This window comes from Rhinoderma darwinii, chromosome 2 (genome assembly GCF_050947455.1).
Source record: "Rhinoderma darwinii isolate aRhiDar2 chromosome 2, aRhiDar2.hap1, whole genome shotgun sequence".
Lineage (NCBI taxonomy): Eukaryota > Metazoa > Chordata > Amphibia > Anura > Rhinodermatidae > Rhinoderma > Rhinoderma darwinii.
In genome coordinates this window covers 472,127,002-472,149,065 of record NC_134688.1, presented here as the reverse complement: position 1 = coordinate 472,149,065, position 22,064 = coordinate 472,127,002, and the positions used below count along the sequence as shown (strand labels likewise).

General features: G+C 44.6%; 1 protein-coding gene across 1 annotated transcript in view; it reads left to right on the top strand.

Moving 5' to 3' along the window:
• The window catches only part of LOC142741656 (galactosylgalactosylxylosylprotein 3-beta-glucuronosyltransferase 1-like), a 119,249-nt gene extending 107,246 nt beyond the window's left edge, over positions 1-12,003 (top strand). The window contains exons 5-6 of the mRNA XM_075851011.1: positions 10,627-10,732; positions 11,502-12,003. Coding sequence (XP_075707126.1) covers positions 10,627-10,713 — 87 coding nt within the window. The 3' untranslated portion in view covers positions 10,714-10,732; positions 11,502-12,003. The remainder of the gene's footprint in view (positions 1-10,626; positions 10,733-11,501) is intronic.
• The last annotated feature ends 10,061 nt before the right edge of the window (positions 12,004-22,064 follow it).

Below are 22,064 nucleotides of genomic sequence, written 5' to 3'. Positions count from 1 at the left end.
CGGGAGAATTGGGGAGATGAGGCTGTCAAGTATTTTAAGCCAGACCGTCACTGGTGGTTTGAGGTGATAGAGTTTTCTTCTGATGGCATAGAAGGTTTTGCACGCCTTGTCTTTCAGTATCTCTATGGCTTGTTTAAAGCTTCCTGATTGGTTGATTTCTAGGCCCAGGTAGGTGTACCTGTCGGTCGCTGTGATTGTGGCGTTATTTAGTGTGAAGGTCGGGTTCTTGGGGGATTTTGAGTTTCTCCTCTGGAACACCATGATGTTGGTTTTCTTTGCATTGATGGGTAGTGCCCACGTGGAGCTGAATTTTTCTAGGATTTGCAGGTTGTCTTGGAGACCTTTCTCGGTTGGTGATAGTAACAGAAGGTCATCTGCATACAACAGAAATGTCACCTGGGTGTCATGGAGGGCGAGACCTGGTGCTGAGGAGGATTCCAGAGCTGTGGCCAGTTCATTGATGTAGATGTTGAAGAGCGTTGGACTGAGGCTGCAGCCTTGTCTGACTCCTCGGCTCTGCTGGAAATCAGCCGTTCTTCTCCCGTTCACCTTCACGCTGCATCTGTTCTCTGTGTAGGAGCTTCTGATGACGTCATAGGTTTTACCTCCTATTCCGCTCTCCAGCAGTTTCAGGAATAGGCCCGGGTGCCACACTGAGTCGAAGGCCTTCTTAAAGTCCACAAAACAGGCGTAAATTTTCCCATGCTTTGTATTGTGGACGTGGCTCTTGATGAGGCTGCGCAGGGTGTAGATGTGGTCAGTGGTGCGGTGGTTTGGCATGAACCCAGCTTGGCTTTGGTGGAGGACATTGTGCTGGGAGAGGAAGCTGAGGATTCTCTTATTCAGGATGCTGTTGAACAGTTTCCCCAGGTTGCTGCTGACACATATCCCTCGGTAGTTGGCCGGGTCGTACCTGTCCCCACTCTTGTGGATTGGTGTTATAAGGCCTTGGTTACAGATTTGAGGGAAGTAGCCGGCACTCATCACCATGTTGAATAGCTATTGCGGCCTGTATTTCTGGCGGGCTGTGTTTCTGGCGGGCTGTGTTTCTGGCGGGCTGTGTTTCTGGCGGGCTGTGTTTCTGGCGGGCTGTGTTTCTGGCGGGCTGTGTTTCTGGCGGGCTGTGTTCCTGGCGGGCTGCATTTCTGGCGGGCTGTATTTCTGGCGGGCTGTGTTTCTGACGGGCTGTGTTTTATCATTTCTGGTGAAATTCCGTCTAGGCCGCTGGATTTTTTACACCTTATGTCTGAGGTTCTCTCTGTTACTTCTTGCAGTGTTATTGGTGTATCCAGGGGGTTTGAAAATCTTTCAGTGTTTCCTCCATCACCTTCAATTTTGATATTATTTGTTTTTGTTGTTGGCTTTGTTCTTCATTCGGGATATCTTTGTAGAGGTCCCTGAAATATTGGAGCCATATGTTGCCATTTTGGATATGAAGGTTGTTTTTCTTGCAATTTTTGCCCATGTGTTTCCATAATTCCCAGAACGAGTTGTCATGGAGGGCATCTTGGAGTTGGGTAAGTTTGGTGGAGATGTGACTTTGTTTTTTCTTTCGGAGGATGGTCTTGTATTGCCTCTGTATGTTGCTGTAGGCCTCCTTCAGACCGGTGTTGTTTGGGTCTCGGTGCTTCTTATTTTAGGCAGTTCTTAGGGTCTTCCGTACTTCTTTTGCACTCGCGGCCAAACCAACCGTTGGAAAGTATTTCTTGTGGCCTCTTGTAGTCACTTCTTTTCAGGTCAGACTTCTCTGCCATGGTATAGAATATATTATTGAGGTCATTTACGGCCTGATTGACCCCTCCTGGGCTTGTCTCATACACCTTGTTGTAGAGGTTGTGAAGCATCTCCTGCACTTCTGGTCTGTTCATTGTCTCTTTATATTTTATAGTTGACGTTTTGGACCATTTATAAGATGGGGGCAGGTTGAAGAGGCCGGTTTGATGTGGTTTTTGTGCAGATGGTTTGTTTGTGGATTTGATGTATAGAAGTAATTGGTTGTGATCTGACAGGTGCGTTTGTGGGGTGACTATGAGTGCGCCAATGTTTGCGGGGTCCATGTCCGTGATGGCATAGTCTACTACACTGCTGCCTACATGGGAGTTTAGTGTATACCTTCCTAAAGAGTCTCCCTTGGTGCGGCCATTCAGTATGTGGAGTCCTAAGCTTCGACATAGATTCAATAGTTTTTTCCCGCTTTTGTTGACGGTGCTGTCATAGCTGTTTCTCTCTTTCTGTAGGGAGTTATGACAGTCGCCTCAGCTCCAAAGATGAAGATGTTTCCATCATTGGTCAGGTAGTCTTTATCTCTCCCCGTTCTTGCATTGAGGTCTCCGTAGATGAGAACGCTGCCCAGGGTCTGGAAATGGGCGGCTTCCCTTTGTATAATCTCAAAGCTGTCTGGGTTGGAGTACGGGGACTCTGGCGGTGCGATGTACGTTGCGCAGAGGTATATGTCAGACTGAGAGGTGAGGATGGAGCGGCCTATTCTTATCCAGATGTGGCTGTCTCCTCGCTTCACGGCTTTGATCTGCTCATGGAGCTCCTCCTTGTACCAGACTAATATTCCTTCTGAACACCGGCCCTGCTTGATGTGTTTATTTTTCAGGGCGGGGACAGAGATTTCCCTGTATCCAGTGGGCACCAGGGACTCATTCTCTGTCCTAGTCCATGTTTCCAGGAGGATTTGTATATCAATATTTTTCAGTCTTTGGTTGAAGTCTGGATTGTTCATTTTGCATCCAAAGGCTGAGGCGTTGAGGCCTTGAATATTCCAGCTGCTGATTATAAAGGACGTCATTGTGTGTCCATATACCTTGTAATGAACGGCCAGAAGGCTGACCCCTCGTTTATTGAGGTGTTTGTGGTCATACAGGTGGTGACGCTCTATGGAGGAGTGTTGTGCCAGGCTGACCCCTCGTTTATTGAGGTGTTTGTCGTCATACAGGTGGTGACGCTCTATGGAGGAGTGTTGTGCCAGGCTGACCCCTCGTTTGTTGAGGTGTTTGTGGTCATACAGGTGGTGACGCTCTATGGAGGAGTGTTGTGCCAGGCTGACCTCATTTGTTGAGGTGTTTGTCGTCATACAGGTGGTGATGCTCTATGGAGGAGTGTTGTGCCAGGCTGACCCCTCGTTTGTTGAGGTGTTTGTCGTCATACAGGTGGTGACGCTCTATGGAGGAGTGTTGTGCCAGGCTGACCCCTCGTTTGTTGAGGTGTTTGTGGTCATACAGGTGGTGACGCTCTATGGAGGAGTGTTGTGCCAGGCTGACCTCATTTGTTGAGGTGTTTGTCGTCATACAGGTGGTGATGCTCTATGGAGGAGTGTTGTGCCAGGCTGACCCCTCGTTTATTGAGGTGTTTGTGGTCATATAGGTGGTGACGCTCTATGGGGGAGTGTTGTGCCAGGCTGACCCCTCGTTTATTGAGGTGTTTGTGGTCATACAGGTGGTGAAGCTCTATGGAGGAGTGTTGTGCCAGGCTGACCCCTCGTTTGTTGAGGTGTTTGTGGTCATACAGGTGGTGACGCTCTATGGAGGAGTGTTGTGCCAGGCTGACCCCTCATTTATTGACGTGTTTGTCGTCATACAGGTGGTGACGCTCTATGGAGGAGTGTTGTGCCAGGCTGACCCCTCGTTTATTGACGTGTTTGTCGTCATACAGGTGGTGACGCTCTATGGAGGAGTGTTGTGCCAGGCTGACCCCTCGTTTGTTGAGGTGTTTGTCATCATACAGGTGGTGACGCTCTATGGAGGAGTGTTGTGCCAGGCTGACCCCTCGTTTGTTGAGGTGTTTGTCGTCATACAGGTGGTGACGCTCTATGGAGGAGTGTTGTGCCAGGCTGACCCCTCGTTTATTGACGTGTTTGTCGTCATACAGGTGGTGACGCTCTATGGAGGAGTGTTGTGCCAGGCTGACTTCTCATTTGTTGAGGTGTTTGTCGTCATACAGGTGGTGATGCTCTATGGAGGAGTGTTGTGCCAGGCTGACCCCTCGTTTATTGAGGTGTTTGTGGTCATACAGGTGGTGACGCTCTATGGAGGAGTGTTGTGCCAGGCTGACCCCTCGTTTATTGACGTGTTTGTCGTCATACAGGTGGTGACGCTCTATGGAGGAGTATTGTGCCAGGCTGACCTCTCATTTGTTGAGGTGTTTGTCGTCATACAGGTGGTGACGCTCTATGGAGGAGTGTTGTGCCAGGCTGACCCCTCGTTTGTTGAGGTGTTTGTCGTCATACAGGTGGTGATGCTCTATGGAGGAGTGTTGTGCCAGGCTGACCCCTCGTTTGTTGAGGTGTTTGTCGTCATACAGGTGGTGACGCTCTATGGAGGAGTGTTGTGCCAGGCTGACCCCTCGTTTATTGACGTGTTTGTCGTCATACAGGTGGTGACGCTCTATGGAGGAGTGTTGTGCCAGGCTGACCTCTCATTTGTTGAGGTATTTGTCGTCATACAGGTGGTGATGCTCTATGGAGGAGTGTTGTGCCAGGCTGACCCCTCGTTTGTTGAGGTGTTTGTGGTCATACAGGTGGTGATGCTCTATGGAGGAGTGTTGTGCCAGGCTGACCCCTCGTTTATTGAGGTGTTTGTGGTCATACAGGTGGTGACGCTCTATGGAGGAGTGTTGTGCCAGGCTGACCCCTCGTTTGTTGAGGTGTTTGTGGTCATACAGGTGGTGACGCTCTATGGAGGAGTGTTGTGCCAGGCTGACCCCTCGTTTGTTGAGGTGTTTGTGGTCATACAGGTGGTGACGCTCTATGGAGGAGTGTTGTGCCAGGCTGACCCCTCGTTTGTTGAGGTGTTTGTCGTCATACAGGTGGTGACGCTCTATGGAGGAGCATTGTGCCAGGCTGACCCCTCGTTTATTGAGGTGTTTGTGGTCATACAGGTGGTGACGCTCTATGGAGGAGTGTTGTGCCAGGCTGACCCCTCGTTTATTGAGGTGTTTGTGGTCATACAGGTGGTGACGCTCTATGGAGGAGTGTTGTGCCAGGCTGACCCCTCGTTTATTGAGGTGTTTGTGGTCATACAGGTGGTGACGCTCTATGGAGGAGTGTTGTGCCAGGCTGATGTTTGACGATGTTCACTGCCAGCTCTGTGTTGATGGCCTTGGTGATCTCGTTGGGTACATCTTTTCTTGGGAGCACGGATGATAGAATTATTTTACTGCCGGGGAACTTTTGTTGTGCAGTCTTTGCTAGTTGGGTCAGTTGTTCTGCAATCTGCTGCTGCTGGTCTTGGAGGTTGTTTGTACCCGTGTATAATGATATGGTTTGGATTGATAAAATGTGGGTTATTGATGACTGATGTGACTTGTTGGATAGTTGCACAGTGAATTTTACTGACACTTTTTCCTGGGCGGAGTCGTCGTGTAGTGACGTCATCGCACCTGTCTGCGCCGGGTCACGCACAGCACAGACCGGAGGAGAAGAATCCTCCACCTGACGTGGGAATGGGGATAGGTAAGTAATTATGTTATTATTTTTCTATTAGGTACGTACATATGGGGCATTATACTGGGTATGGGAGAGGGGGTGCTCCGTGTAACAAGGCTGTGTGCCAGGCGGAGGGGTGCTCTGTGTAACAAGGCTGTGCGCCAGGCGGAGGGGTGCTCCGTGTAACAAGGCTGTGCGCCAGGCGGAGGGGTGCTCCGTGTAACAAGGCTGTGCGCCAGGTGGAGGGTTGCTCCGTGTAACAAGGCTGTGTGCCAGGCGGAGGGGTGCTTCGTGTAACAGGGCTGTGTGCCAGGCAGAGGGGTGCTCCGTGTAACAAGGCTGTGTGCCAGGCGGAGGGGTGCTCCGTGTAACAAGGCTGTATGCCAGGCGGAGGGGTGCTCCGTGTAACAAGGCTGTGTGCCAGGCGGAGGGGTGCTCCGTGTAACAAGGCTGTGTGCCAGGCGGAGGGGTGCTCGGTGTAACAAGGCTGTGTGCCAGGTGGAGCGGTGCTCGGTGTAACAAGGCTGTGTGCCAGGCGGAGGGGTGCTCCGTGTAAGAAGGCTGTGTGCCAGGCGGAGGGGTGCTCCGTGTAAGAAGGCTGTGTGCCAGGCGGAGGGGTGCTCCGTGTAACAAGGCTGTGTGCCAGGCGGAGGGGTGCTCCGTGTAACAAGGCTGTGTGCCAGGTGGAGGGGTGCTCCGTGTAAGAAGGCTGTGTGCCAGGCGGAGGGGTGCTCCGTGTAACAAGGCTGTGTGCCAGGCGGAGGGGTGCTCCGTGTAACAAGACTGTGTGCCAGGCGGAGGGGTGCTCCGTGTAACAAGGCTGTGTGCCAGGCGGAGGGGTGCTCAGTGTAACAAGGCTGTGTGCCAGGCGGAGGGGTGCTCAGTGTAACAAGGCTGTGTGCCAGGCGGAGGGGTGCTCCGTGTAACAAGGCTGTGTGCCAGGCGGAGGGGTGCTCCGTGTAACAAGGCTGTGTGCCAGGCGGAGGGATGCTCCGTGTAACAAGGCTGTGTGCCAGGCGGAGGGGTGCTCCGTGTAACAAGGCTGTGTGCCAGGCGGAGGGGTGCTCCGTGTAACAAGGCTGTGTGCCAGGCGGAGGGGTGCTCAGTGTAACAAGGCTGTGTGCCAGGCGGAGGGGTGCTCCGTGTAACAAGGCTGTGCGCCAGGCGGAGGGGTGCTCCGTGTAACAAGGCTGTGCGCCAGGCGGAGGGGTGCTCCGTGTAACAAGGCTGTGCGCCAGGCGGAGGGGTGCTCCGTGTAACAAGGCTGTGTGCCAGGCGGAGGGGTGCTTCGTGTAACAGGGCTGTGTGCCAGGCGGAGGGGTGCTCAGTGTAACAAGGCTGTGTGCCAGGCGGAGGGGTGCTCCGTGTAACAAGGCTGTGTGCCAGGCGGAGGGGTGCTCCGTGTAACAAGGCTGTGTGCCAGGCGAAGGGGTGCTCCGTGTAACAAGGCTGTGTGCCAGGCGGAGGGGTGCTCAGTGTAACAAGGCTGTGTGCCAGGCGGAGGGGTGCTCCGTGTAACAAGGCTGTGTGCCAGGCGGAGGGGTGCTCCGTGTAACAAGACTGTGTACCAGGCAGAGGGGTGCTACGTGTAACAAGGCTGTGTGCCAGGCGGAGGGGTGCTCTGTGTAACAAGGCTGTGTGCCAGGCGGAGGGGTGCTCCGTGTAACAAGGCTGTGTGCTAGGCGGAGGGGTGCTCAGTGTAACAAGGCTGTGTGCCAGGCGGAGGGGTGCTCCGTGTAACAAGGCTGTGTGCCAGGCGGAGGGGTGCTCCGTGTAACAAGGCTGTGTGCCAGGCGGAGGGGTGCTCCGTGTAACAAGGCTGTGTGCCAGGCGGAGGGGTCCTCAGTGTAACAAGGCTGTGTGCCAGGCGGAGGGGTGCTCCGTGTAACAAGGCTGTGTGCCAGGCGGAGGGGTGCTCCGTGTAACAAGGCTGTGCGCCAGGCGGAGGGGTGCTCCGTGTAACAAGGCTGTGCACCAGGCGGAGGGTTGCTCCGTGTAACAAGGCTGTGCGCCAGGCGGAGGGGTGCTTCGTGTAACAGGGCTGTGTGCCAGGCAGAGGGGTGCTCCGTGTAACAAGGCTGTGTGCCAGGCGGAGGGGTGCTCCGTGTAACAAGGCTGTGTGCCAGGCGGAGGGGTGCTCCGTGTAACAAGGCTGTGTGCCAGGCGGAGGGGTGCTCCGTGTAACAAGGCTGTGTGCCAGGCGGAGGGGTGCTCAGTGTAACAAGGCTGTGTGCCAGGCGGAGGGGTGCTCCGTGTAACAAGGCTGTGTGCCAGGCGGAGGGGTGCTCCGTGTAACAAGGCTGTGTGCCAGGCGGAGGGGTGCTCCGTGTAACAAGGCTGTGTGCCAGGCGAAGGGGTGCTCCATGTAACAAGGCTGTGTGCCAGGCGGAGGGGTGCTCAGTGTAACAATGCTGTGTGCCAAGCGGAGGGGTGCTCAGTGTAACAAGGCTGTGTGCCAGGCGGAGGGGTGCTCCGTGTAACAAGGCTGTGTGCCAGGCGGAGGGGTGCTCCGTGTAACAAGGCTGTGTGCCAGGCGGAGGGGTGCTCAGTGTAACAATGCTGTGTGCCAAGCGGAGGGGTGCTCCGTGTAACAAGGCTGTGTGCCAGGCGGAGGGGTGCTCCGTGTAACAAGGCTGTGTGCCAGGCGGAGGGGTGCTCCGTGTAACAAGGCTGTGTGCCAGGCGGAGGGGTGCTCCGTGTAACAAGGCTGTGTGCCAGGCGGAGGGGTGGAGTGTAGAAAAATACATTTGTTTTCCTCTTGTCTTCCTCTTTAGAGGTAAAGTCAACAAAAAGTGTCTGGGTTTTGTGTGACTGTGACATGTCATATCTATCTATCTATCTATCTATCTCATATCTATCTATCTCTCATATCTATCTATCTATCTCATATCTATCTATCTATCTATCTCATATCTATCTATCTATCTATCTATCTATCTCAAATCTATCAATCTATCTCATATCTATCTATCTATCTATCTATCTATCTATCTATCTCATATCTATCTATCTATCTATCTATCTATCTATCTATCTCATATCTATCTATCTCTCATATCTATCTATCTATCTCATATCTATCTATCTATCTATCTATCTCATATCTATCTATCTATCTATCTATCTCAAATCTATCAATCTATCTCATATCTATCTATCTATCTATCTATCTATCTATCTCATATCTATCTATCTATCTATCTATCTATCTATCTATCTATCTATCTATCTATCTCATATCTATCTCATATCTATCTACAGTGAAGGAAATAAGTATTTGATCCCTTGCTGATTTTGTAAGTTTGCCCACTGTCAAAGACATGAACAGTCTAGAATTTTTAGGCTAGGTTAATTTTACCAGTGAGAGATAGATTATATATAAAAAAAAAAAAGAAAATCACATTGTAAAAATGATATATATTTATTTGCATTGTGCACAGAGAAATAAGTATTTGATCCCCGACCAACCATTAAGAGTTCAGCCTCCTCCAGACCAGTTACACGCTCCAAATCAACTTGGTGCCTTCATTATAGACAGCTCTTACATGGTCACCTGTATAAAAGACTCCTGTCCACAGACTCAATGATCAGTCTGACTCTAACCTGTACAACATGGGCAAGACCAAAGAGCTTTCTAAGGATGTCAGGGACAAGATCATAGACCTGCACAAGGCTGGAATGGGCTACAAAACCATAAGTAAGACGCTGGGTGAGAAGGAGACAACTGTTGGTGCAATAGTAAGAAAATGGAAGACATTCAAAATGACTGTCAATCGACATCGATCTGGGGCTCCATGCAAAATCTCACCTCGTGGAGTATCCTTGATCCTGAGGAAGGTGAGAGCTCAGCCGAAAACTACACGGGGGGAACTTGTTAATGATCTCAAGGCAGCTGGGACCACAGTCACCAAGAAAACCATTGGTAACACATTACGCCGTAATGGATTAAAATCCTGCAGTGCCCGCAAGGTCCCCCTGCTCAAGAAGGCACATGTACAGGCCCGTCTGAAGTTTACAAATGAACATCTGGATGATTCTGAGAGTGATTGGGAGAAGGTGCTGTGGTCAGATGAGACTAAAATTGAGCTCTTTGCCATTAACTCAACTCGCCGTGTTTGGAGGAAGAGAAATGCTGCCTATGACCCAAAGAACACCGTCCCCACTGTCAAGCATGGAGGTGGAAACATTATGTTTTGGGGGTGTTTCTCTGCTAAGGGCACAGGACTACTTCACCGCATCAATGGGAGAATGGATGGAGTCATGTACCGTCAAATCCTGAGTGACAACCTCCTTCCCTCCACCAGGACATTAAAAATGGCTCGTGGCTGGGTCTTCCAGCACGACAATGACCCGAAACATACAGCCAAGGCAACAAAGGAGTGGCTCAAAAAGAAGCACATTAAGGTCATGGAGTGGCCTAGCCAGTCTCAAGACCTTAATCCCATCGAAAACTTATGGGAGCTGAAGATCCGAGTTGCCAAGCGACAGCCTCGATAATCTTAATGATTTACAGATGATCTGCAAAGGGGAGTGGGCCAAAATTCCATCTAACATGTGTGCAAACCTCATCATCAACTACAAAAAACGTCTGACTGCTGTGCTTGCCAACAAGGCTTTTGCCACCAAGTATTAAGTCTTGTTTGCCAAAGGGATCAAATACTTATATCTCTGTGCACAATGCAAATAAATATATATAATTTTGACAATGTTATTTTTTTTTTTAAAAATTATATAATCTATCTCTCACTGGTAAAATTAACCTAGCCTAAAAATTCTAGACTGTTCATGTCTTTGACAGTGGTCAAACTTACAAAATCAGCAAGGGATCAAATACTTATTTCCTTCACTCTATCTATCTATCTATCTCATATCTATCTATCTATCTATTTCTGTGACATGTCTATCTACGTTCCCATTTTTATTTATTTATCTAATGTCTGAATTTATCGATCTAATATTCTGTTGACAATGATTCTGAACTTAACCGCAGTCGAACATCACTGTCATTAAATATTAATATTATGTTACTCTGATACTTCTACTTGTAGACATGTCTTCTGCCAGACTCATCATGCAGACTTCCCCTTAGAAGGCAGTATACGGTACAATATAGCGGCAGCCGGCATGTATTGTATTCTCGTCGTATAATCCTATACAGTGGATATATTATGACGACTAATCTTCCTTTGATACAGGTTTTGGTCTGGCACACAAGGACTGAGAGACCTACACTAGTGAACGAGGGGAAACGGGGCTTCACGGACATGAACATTGAGGTGTAGACACCAAGTGTGTCACTATGTAAGTGCAAACTACTTAAGAGATGTGGATAATTATGCACAGTTGTTTTTGTCACCTGTTCTCGATTCAGGTGCGGGTCCCTGTAGATATCCCATAAATGTCTTAAATGAGAAAAACCTTAACAGGTCGGTCCACCATTGAAACCAAAAATATCTCCTACCGTTTTGTGTCTACAGCTCCTATGCAGACCTATGTGTCTCCATGGTAACAGACTATAAACAAACCTTTTGTAGTCTGATTCAACAGAATGCTGCAGTATTCTTCCCATCAAAATGTCGAACACCACACTAGAACTCTGACAGAACTTATTTTATTTTTCAATGGGGTCCGACGACTATTGGTATCCACTGTTATATTATAAACGGTAGCCACGACGCAAGTGTGGACATGGCCTAAGACTGTAGGGTCAGACTACACCTCCGGGACTGCATAGGTCCTTCATACACAAAACAGTAGGTGATTTTTAATCAGGACTTCATTTGTTTTCTTTTAGATGCTTCGGAACAATAAAAAAAGTTACTTTTCACATTTTTTTTTTTTATTTTTTTTTTATTACATATTCAATAATAAAAAAATGATGAAAAAATATAATAAACATTTTTGATCAAAATAAATCTATAAAAAAATATATATATATGTAGAAAAAAAATTATCAACTATATAGTATATAATTATTATTTTTTTTCAAACTATATAAATAAAAAAAATGTTCTTTCAATTTTCATTTTTTTTTTATCTCTACATTTATTTTTCTTCATTTTCTTTACAGATGGCTAATACAAACATTTTTAAAAAAAAGGCCTGTGAGGACTACACTTCATCGGTTTCTGACTACTATGGAACTTCTTTACGGCTGCTTAAACTTTATTTGAAAAAGAAAAATATTTTTAAAAAAAATGTGAAAAACAAACTTTTTGGAATCGTCCCGGAAGCTTCCTCCTGCTGCGGAGACGTGAGACAAGACGGCTGAAACCTTCTGAACAAGAAAGACTGTTTCCGCACTTTTTTTGTTCTGATGAAACATATGCTGGTTCTTCCTCAGCCATATGGGTCTGCGTACCAAGCTAATTAAAATGTTCTCATCGCTTGACGCGCCGTCAATTCTTAGACACTTGCTAATCAATTTTCCGTACGACTGACAAGACTTGAGGTTTTTTTTCTTTGTTTTTTTTTAGAAAGACTGGCTTATGCCACATTTGACATAACAGATTTTGCTGATGATAATTAAAAGCGAAAAATGGCACATGGATAATAAAGGTTCTCCGGCTGTTGCCTCTATGTATATTTTTAATTATCTTTACATGGTGATATATGAGACGATATCACTTTAAATTGAAAAAAAAATTACCATGAAAAATTCACTCTTAAAGAGGCTCTGTCACCAGATTTTGCAGCCCCTATCTGCTATTGCAGCAGATCGGCGCTGCAATGTAGATTACAGTAACGTTTTTATTTTTAAAAAAACGAGCATTTTTGGCCAAGTTATGACCATTTTTGTATTTATGCAAATGAGGCTTGCAAAAGTCCAAGTGGGTGTGTTTAAAAGTAAAAGTCCAACTGGGCGTGTATTATGTGCGTACATCGGGGCGTGTTTACTTCTTTTACTAGCTGGGCGTTCTGATGAGAAGTGTCATCCACTTCTCTTCAGAACGCCCAGCTTCTGGCAGTGCAGATCTGCGACGTCACTCACAGGTCCTGCATCGTGTCAGACGAGCGAGGACACATCGGCACCAGAGGCTACAGATGATTCTGCAGCAGCATCAGCGTTTGCAGGTAAGTCGATGTAGCTACTTACCTGCAAATGCTGATGCTGCTCCAGAATCAACTGTAGCCTCTGATGCCGATGTGGCCGACACGATGCAGGACCTGGGGCAGGAAGTGAGTGACGTCACAGCGTGATCTCTGGAGAACACGCTGTGTCTGCACTGCCAGAAGCTGGGCGTTGTGAAGAGAAGTGGATGATACTTCTCATCAGAACGCCCAGCTAGTAAAAGAAGTAAAAACGCCCCGATGTACGCACATAATACACGCCCACTTTTTAAAACTAACAACGTTACTGTAATCTACATTGCAGCGCCGATCTGCTGCAATAGCAGATAGGGGCTGCAAAATCTGGTGACAGAGCCTCTTTAAGGGAAGTTGTATACTATATGATCAGACTGTGTTACTGGGATGGGAAGAGGAGAACTCTACAGAAAACATGACAGCGCCCGGAGTGAAAAGAACACGTAAGCGGCAATTATAGCCACATTAGCATATTTAGAAAAATGCTCATAACTTAGAAATAATAAAAATGTTTGAAAAAAATCACACTGTAGTTATCAGTATCAAGGCGCCCATTAGACTAATAAAAAAAAGTAAAAACGAGTGAAATGAAGGGTTTTTTTAATGTTAAAAAAATAAAAAGTTCAAAAAAAAAAACATTTCCCCCCTAGAGCATAGTAAAAAACTAAATAAATAAACATAATTGGTATCGCCGCGTCCGTAAAAGTCTGAACTATTACAATATATCATTATTTAACCCGCACGGTGAACGCCGTGAGAAACTGTAAACGCCAGAATCTCTATTTTTTGGTCACCTCATCTCTTACAAAAAATGAAATAAAAAGTGATCAAACCGTCGCATGTACACCAAAATGGTATTATTAAAAACGACAGCTTATCCCGCAAACAATAAGCCCTCATACCGCTTAATCGACGAAAAAATAAAAAGTTCTGGCTCTCGGAATTTGGCGACACAAAATACATTTTCTTTTTTACACACTTAGGTTTTTATTTGTAAAATGTAGAAAAAACGATATATATTTGGTATCGCCGTAATCGTATTGACCCGCAGAATAAAGTTAACGTGTTGTTTTAATTGCACAGTGAATTCCGTAAAAACGGCGCGCAAACAACAATGGAGGAATCGCTGTTTTTTCCATTTTCAACTCTACAAATAATTGTTTTCCTGTTTCCCAGTACATTATATGGCACAATAAATGATGCTACGAAAAACTACAACTCGTCTTGCAAAAATCAAGCCCTCATAGTACTATATAGATGTAAAAATAAAGAAGTTATGGCTTTTGGAAGGTGGGGAGGAAAAAACTAAAATTAAAATCTGAAAGTTCTTTACGACGAAAAGGGGTTAAACATAATAGGCCCAAAATTCTGTGCTGATTTGTTTCTTAATATATCCTTATAGCGGTCAGAGCTCATTGGTTTTATTAGCGCTAAATCCCCTACATATACATAATTCTGTCTGCCTGCAGCCACCACTATGGGGAGCTGAGGAGCTTACTGCATACAATTTATGCATATAACTCAATAATAAAACAGTATACAGTAAGCTCCCTCTAGTGGTGGCTTCATACAGCTAGAATTTTATCATTAGGCACTATGTTTATTCTCAATATCATAAAAACAGAGCAGCGACCCCTATAGAGATATATTAAGAAATACATCAGCACAGAATATAGGATTTGAAAACGATATGGTGCTAAGAGGCGGAGATTCCGTTTATGTATGCATATATTGGAGGCAGAATTTTTCTGAGCAGCATGGATCTATGATGTGTATAGGTACTATGAATAATTATTATTAAAGTAAATCTGCACTTTTTAACATTATGTCGTTTTTTAGACACCGCATCCCGTGCTGATTAATTTCTTACAGTACCTTTATAGCACTCAGGGCTCCGTTCTTCAAATCACCTGAATAGACAGTTACATGATGAAATTCTGTCTGCCCGCAGCCACCACTAGAGGGACCTGAGGAGCTTACAGCAAACCGTGTGTATAATTCATATGCAGTAAGCTCCCCCTAGTGGTGGCTGCAGAAAGCCAGAATTTTATCGTTTAACACCATGTCTATGCAGGAGATTTGGAGCTCTGTACCATGCAAAATCAGGAATACCCCTTTAAGTTTTATTGACCTCATTAAGGGCAAGATTGTCTACTCTTATTAACATTGTTTACTAATATTTTTGCCTCCTTGAAAACAAAACATTCCATTTTTTCTACTATACTGTATTAGATATAAACTATTCAAATAAATCATTTCCATTTATTGTGTCTAATACAACATAGTAGGAAAAATATTTTTCGTTTTTGTGCTTTTTTTTGCTTCTTTTTATTTTGAATTTTTTATGTAAGTAATGAGTCATTTATTTACTATATTATTTATTTATTTTTTATTTATTATCCTATTTTAGAGACTATCTCATGGATCTAATGTCCATTTTCTTAAATATTCCCTTTTGTCTTTCTATCTTCCTCCAACCTATTTCAGTGCGGGTCACATCCTAAACTTTATTATATAGTCTAGTCGAATGTTTCGGTTATGTATGTTACAGTGATGTTTGAATGTTTTACTTTTGTAAGTCCTCCCAACACAAAATCCATAATACGCGTTCACAAATCACATAAAAGCACAAAATCTGCAATACGTGGCACAAAATATTTTTTGTAACAAACAAAAATCGAATTCTGTGCCAAAAGTGCAGTGAACAAAATACACTATAGACCAAAAATCAAAGAAAAAACATAAATGACACAGAATGTGGAAATGCTACACACTCAGCTCTGCTGCATCTATGTTTTTTCTAGATCTTACGCAGCACACACATATTCCTCCATGCTTCACATCAGCCGCTGCCTCCATGGAGCTTACAATCTAATTTCATTGCCAGGCACACATGCATACAGTAGGGTTAATTTAGTAGGAAACCAATTCATATAACAGGATGCTTATAGACTGCAGAAGAAAACTTACGCACACCATGAAATTGCAGGCAGATGGCGCTATAGTTGGTGTCAAACTTACGACCCTAGTACTGTAAAGGTGGCACCATGGCAGCACAAAAATTATTGACGCCATGGCAGCACATACATGACTGGCACCATGGCAGCACATACTTGACTGGCACCATGCCAGCACATATATGACTGGTACCATGGCAGCACATACATGACTGGCACCATGGCAGCACATACATGACTGGCACCATGGCAGCACATACATGACTGGCACCATGGCAACACATACATGACTGGCACCATGGCAGCACATACATGACTGGCACCATGGCAGCACATACTTGACTGGCACTATGCCCATTTGTTTTACTGCTTAGCTGAAAAAACAGTGTTGTTAAGGCTTCAATCAGTAACACTCTACGGGAAACAGCGACATCAGGTTGTGCTAATAATACAGGGGATGAAAATTACCGCGACGTTCCGGAGTGACATCTAATTATCTTTTTATCACGATGGATACATTTTGCTCGGGTTCTCAGGCAGATGACGACGCCAGGTTTTTCTTGGCAGGGTGATTGTTGAGTAATAAAAACAAGAAAAACAGTGAATCATTGTAGAGAAGATCCATCCCGGCACTTAGGAGAGATGATTATATACTGGGATTAGTGTCTATTACTTATTACTAGGCCCCGGGACTTCTCCTACACAACCATCATCTGCTGCTGCCGTGAATTACAATGGCAATAACGTGGCGGAGGGGTCTGGCAATGCCCCTATCTCTACCCCTTCACTCCAATCTCCAGGGAACCTTTTTATTTATTTGGGATGACGATCCCCCATTTTACAACTAATGTCAATAGGAGCAGCACTGTAGCTATCGAAGGCAGAAGTACCAGTCATACCCGGGCCCTGGTGTATAGATTTACGTTGGGGTCCAGGAGCTGCACTCATTATTCTGCTGGTGGAGTCACTGTGTACATACATTACATTACTTATCCTGTACTGATCCTGAGTTACATCCTGTATTATACTCCAGAGCTACACTCCCTATTCTCCTGGTGGAGTCACTGTGTACATACATTACATTAGTTATCCTGTACTGATCCTGAGTTATATCCTGTATTATACTCCAGAGCTGCACTCACTATTCTGCTGGTGGAGTCACTGTGTACATACATTACATTACTTATCCTGTACTGATCCGGAGTTACATCCTATATTATACTCCAGAGCTGCACTCACTATTCTGCTGGTGGAGTCACTGTGTACATACATTATATTACTTATCCTGTACTGATCCTGAGTTACATCCTGTATTATACTCCAGAGCTGCACTCACTATTCTGCTGGTGGAGTCACTGTGTACATACATTACATTACTTATCCTGTACTGATGCTGAGTTACATCCTGTATTATTCTCCAGAGCTGCACTCACTATTCTGCTGGTGGAGTCACTGTGTACATACATTACATTACTTATCCTGTACTGATCCTGAGTTACATCCTGTATTATACTCCAGAGCTGCACTCACTATTCTGCTGGTGGAGTCACTGTGTACATACATTACATTACTTATCCTGTACTGATCCTGAGTTACATCCTGTATTATACTCCAGAGCTACACTCCCTATTCTGCTGGTGGAGTCACTGTGTACATACATTACATTACTTATCCTGTACTGATCCTGAGTTACATCCTGTATTATACTCCAGAGCTGCACTCACTATTCTCCTGGTGGAGTCACTGTGTACATACATTACATTAGTTATCCTGTACTGATCCTGAGTTATATCCTGTATTATACTCCAGAGCTGCACTCACTATTCTGCTGGTGGAGTCACTGTGTACATACATTACATTACTTATCCTGTACTGATCCGGAGTTACATCCTATATTATACTCCAGAGCTGCACTCACTATTCTGCTGGTGGAGTCACTGTGTACATACATTATATTACTTATCCTGTACTGATCCTGAGTTACATCCTGTATTATACTCCAGAGCTGCACTCACTATTCTGCTGGTGGAGTCACTGTGTACATACATTACATTACTTATCCTGTACTGATGCTGAGTTACATCCTGTATTATTCTCCAGAGCTGCACTCACTATTCTGCTGGTGGAGTCACTGTGTACATACATTACATTACTTATCCTGTACTGATCCTGAGTTACATCCTGTATTATACTCCAGAGCTGCACTCACTATTCTGCTGGTGGAGTCACTGTGTACATACATTACATTACTTATCCTGTACTGATCCTGAGTTACATCCTGTATTATACTCCAGAGCTACACTCCCTATTCTGCTGGTGGAGTCACTGTGTACATACATTACATTACTTATCCTGTACTGATCCTGAGTTACATCCTGTATTATACTCCAGAGCTGCACTCACTATTCTGCTGGTGGAGTCACTGTGTACATACATTATATTACTTATCCTGTACTGATCCTGAGTTACATCCTGTATTATACTCCAGAGCTGCACTCACTATTCTGCTGGTGGAGTCACTGTGTACATACATTACATTACTTATCCTGTACTGATGCTGAGTTACATCCTGTATTATACTCCAGAGCTGCACTCACTATTCTGCTGGCGGAGTCACTGTGTACATACATTACATTACTTATCCTGTACTGATCCTGAGTTACATCCTGTATTATACTCCAGAGCTGCACTCACTATTCTGCTGGTGGAGTCACTGTGTACATACATTACATTACTTATCCTGTACTGATCCTGAGTTACATCCTGTATTATACTCCAGAGCTACACTCCCTATTCTGCTGGTGGAGTCACTGTGTACATACATTACATTACTTATCCTGTACTGATCCTGAGTTACATCCTGTATTATACTCCAGAGCTACACTCCCTATTCTCCTGGTGGAGTCACTGTGTACATACATTACATTAGTTATCCTGTACTGATCCTGAGTTATATCCTGTATTATACTCCAGAGCTGCACTCACTATTCTGCTGGTGGAGTCACTGTGTACATACATTACATTACTTATCCTGTACTGATCCGGAGTTACATCCTATATTATACTCCAGAGCTGCACTCACTATTCTGCTGGTGGAGTCACTGTGTACATACATTATATTACTTATCCTGTACTGATCCTGAGTTACATCCTGTATTATACTCCAGAGCTGCACTCACTATTCTGCTGGTGGAGTCACTGTGTACATACATTACATTACTTATCCTGTACTGATGCTGAGTTACATCCTGTATTATTCTCCAGAGCTGCACTCACTATTCTGCTGGTGGAGTCACTGTGTACATACATTACATTACTTATCCTGTACTGATCCTGAGTTACATCCTGTATTATACTCCAGAGCTGCACTCACTATTCTGCTGGTGGAGTCACTGTGTACATACATTACATTACTTATCCTGTACTGATCCTGAGTTACATCCTGTATTATACTCCAGAGCTACACTCCCTATTCTGCTGGTGGAGTCACTGTGTACATACATTACATTACTTATCCTGTACTGATCCTGAGTTACATCCTGTATTATACTCCAGAGCTGCACTCACTATTCTCCTGGTGGAGTCACTGTGTACATACATTACATTAGTTATCCTGTACTGATCCTGAGTTATATCCTGTATTATACTCCAGAAATGCACTCACTATTCTGCTGGTGGAGTCACTGTGTACATACATTACATTACTTATCCTGTACTGATCCGGAGTTACATCCTATATTATACTCCAGAGCTGCACTCACTATTCTGCTGGTGGAGTCACTGTGTACATACATTATATTACTTATCCTGTACTGATCCTGAGTTACATCCTGTATTATACTCCAGAGCTGCACTCACTATTCTGCTGGTGGAGTCACTGTGTACATACATTACATTACTTATCCTGTACTGATGCTGAGTTACATCCTGTATTATTCTCCAGAGCTGCACTCACTATTCTGCTGGTGGAGTCACTGTGTACATACATTACATTACTTATCCTGTACTGATCCTGAGTTACATCCTGTATTATACTCCAGAGCTGCACTCACTATTCTGCTGGTGGAGTCACTGTGTACATACATTACATTACTTATCCTGTACTGATCCTGAGTTACATCCTGTATTATACTCCAGAGCTACACTCCCTATTCTGCTGGTGGAGTCACTGTGTACATACATTACATTACTTATCCTGTACTGATCCTGAGTTACATCCTGTATTATACTCCAGAGCTGCACTCACTATTCTGCTGGTGGAGTCACTGTGTACATACATTATATTACTTATCCTGTACTGATCCTGAGTTACATCCTGTATTATACTCCAGAGCTGCACTCACTATTCTGCTGGTGGAGTCACTGTGTACATACATTACATTACTTATCCTGTACTGATGCTGAGTTACATCCTGTATTATACTCCAGAGCTGCACTCACTATTCTGCTGGCGGAGTCACTGTGTACATACATTACATTACTTATCCTGTACTGATCCTGAGTTACATCCTGTATTATACTCCAGAGCTGCACTCACTATTCTGCTGGTGGAGTCACTGTGTACATACATTACATTACTTATCCTGTACTGATCCTGAGTTACATCCTGTATTATACTCCAGAGCTACACTCCCTATTCTGCTGGTGGAGTCACTGTGTACATACATTACATTACTTATCCTGTACTGATCCTGAGTTACATCCTGTATTATACTCCAGAGCTGCACTCACTATTCTGCTGGTGGAGTCACTGTGTACATACATTACATTACTTATCCTGTACTGATCCTGAGTTACATCCTGTATTATACTCCAGAGCTGCACTCACTATTCTGCTGGTGGAGTCTCTGTGTACATACATTACATTACTTATCCTGTACTGATCCTGAGTTATATCCTGTATTATACTCCAGAGCTGTACTCACTATTCTGCTGGTGGAGTCACCGTGTCCATACATAACATTACTTATCCTGTACTGATCCTGAGTTACATCCTGTATTATACTCCAGAGCTGCACTCACTATTCTGCTGGTGTAGTCACTGTGTACATACATTACATTACTTATCCTGTACTGATCCTGAGTTACTTCCTGTATTATACTGCAGAGCTGCACTCACTACTCTGCAAACTTCAGAGCTGAAATCTCCCAGCATTACCCAGCTAAGCGGTTAGGGATGTATTTGGCGACAAGCTTGTTGACTGTTTTCAATGACAACCAGCAGAGACACAGAGTGAGAAAACCAGATCTGTCAACAGCAGCATTTAAAGGGTTTCCATGTAGCAAAAATGTAATAAATATATATTACAAATATACTGGGTTTGACATTTGCTGACTAAAGAGCCAATGATAAATAAAGGTGGAGCTACATTTTAACACATGCTTCCCATGATGCTCTAGAACCTGAAACAGTAATATATAAATTGATCCCTTTCACACCTGAAGATGTTGGGTACATAATCTAAAAGTGAAAAACAAAGGACAAATTGGAGGTAATGGGGATTTCGAAATATTACATAATCAGTTCAACCAGATCGGAGCTGAGGGCTATGCTAGAGTGGGCGGACTCTTCCGGGTATGAAATAAAAACAGTGCTATGTGCTCTGAGCCAATCAGATGCCTCCCTCTGCTGTTCCCCCTCCCCTCCCAATACTGTTTCACTAAAACACTTAGGAAGAAACTGCAGCTGCATCCCCCTCCTCGTCCTTCTCCCAATCTACTTTTTACTAAATTATTGCAGACAGATTTTTTTTTAGACTGAGGAGGTTTCTGAACATTTTCAGAGAAGCTACAGACAGGGAAATGAGAACTGGAGACTGCTGGAAGTTGAGGAAGATGCCAATTTCTTTCTATAATTTTTTTTTACAAAGTTTCTTATATTCACATGTACTACTGAGTTATGGCAAAAAAAAGTATGATATTCTTAAAGCTTATGTGACCTGTCAATTTAATAGCAGCAACACAGTAATAATAATAAAATATATATATTAGTAACATAAAAGTAAATGCAACTTTCTATATTAGATATTTTCTTCTCCCCCTGATCATTTTTTTAAAAGTACTTCTTCTATTCCTTCAGTTTTTGCATTACAAATTGTAATGATCGTCTGGCGCCATCTGGTGGCAAAGAAAAGCTGTAAAAGAAAAACGTAAAAAAAAAAAAAAAAGACCTAGAAATACACATGGCAGAAAGTATGAGGCCCCCTGACCATCACATCTATATGAGCTTATTATCAAAACTATGGTGTTAATATAAATAATAATCACTGCAAAGATGTTGGATGGGTTGAGGTCAGGTCTCCGTGCCGCCACTCGAGTTTCTCCACAACAAACTCCTCACACCATGTCTTTACGATGCTCGCTGTGTGCACAGGGGCAGAGCCATGCTCAAACAGTAATAGGCTGAACCCCAAACCGTTACCACAAAGTTGATAGCTATAATAGTGTAAAATTAGTTTGTGTGCTGTAGCATTACCCCTCCTCCACCACATGTTACAGTAGACACTATACACTCCAGTAGGTAATGTTCTCTGGCACCCACAAACCCAAATTCCTCCATCAGAGTGTCAGATAGTGAGACATGAGACACG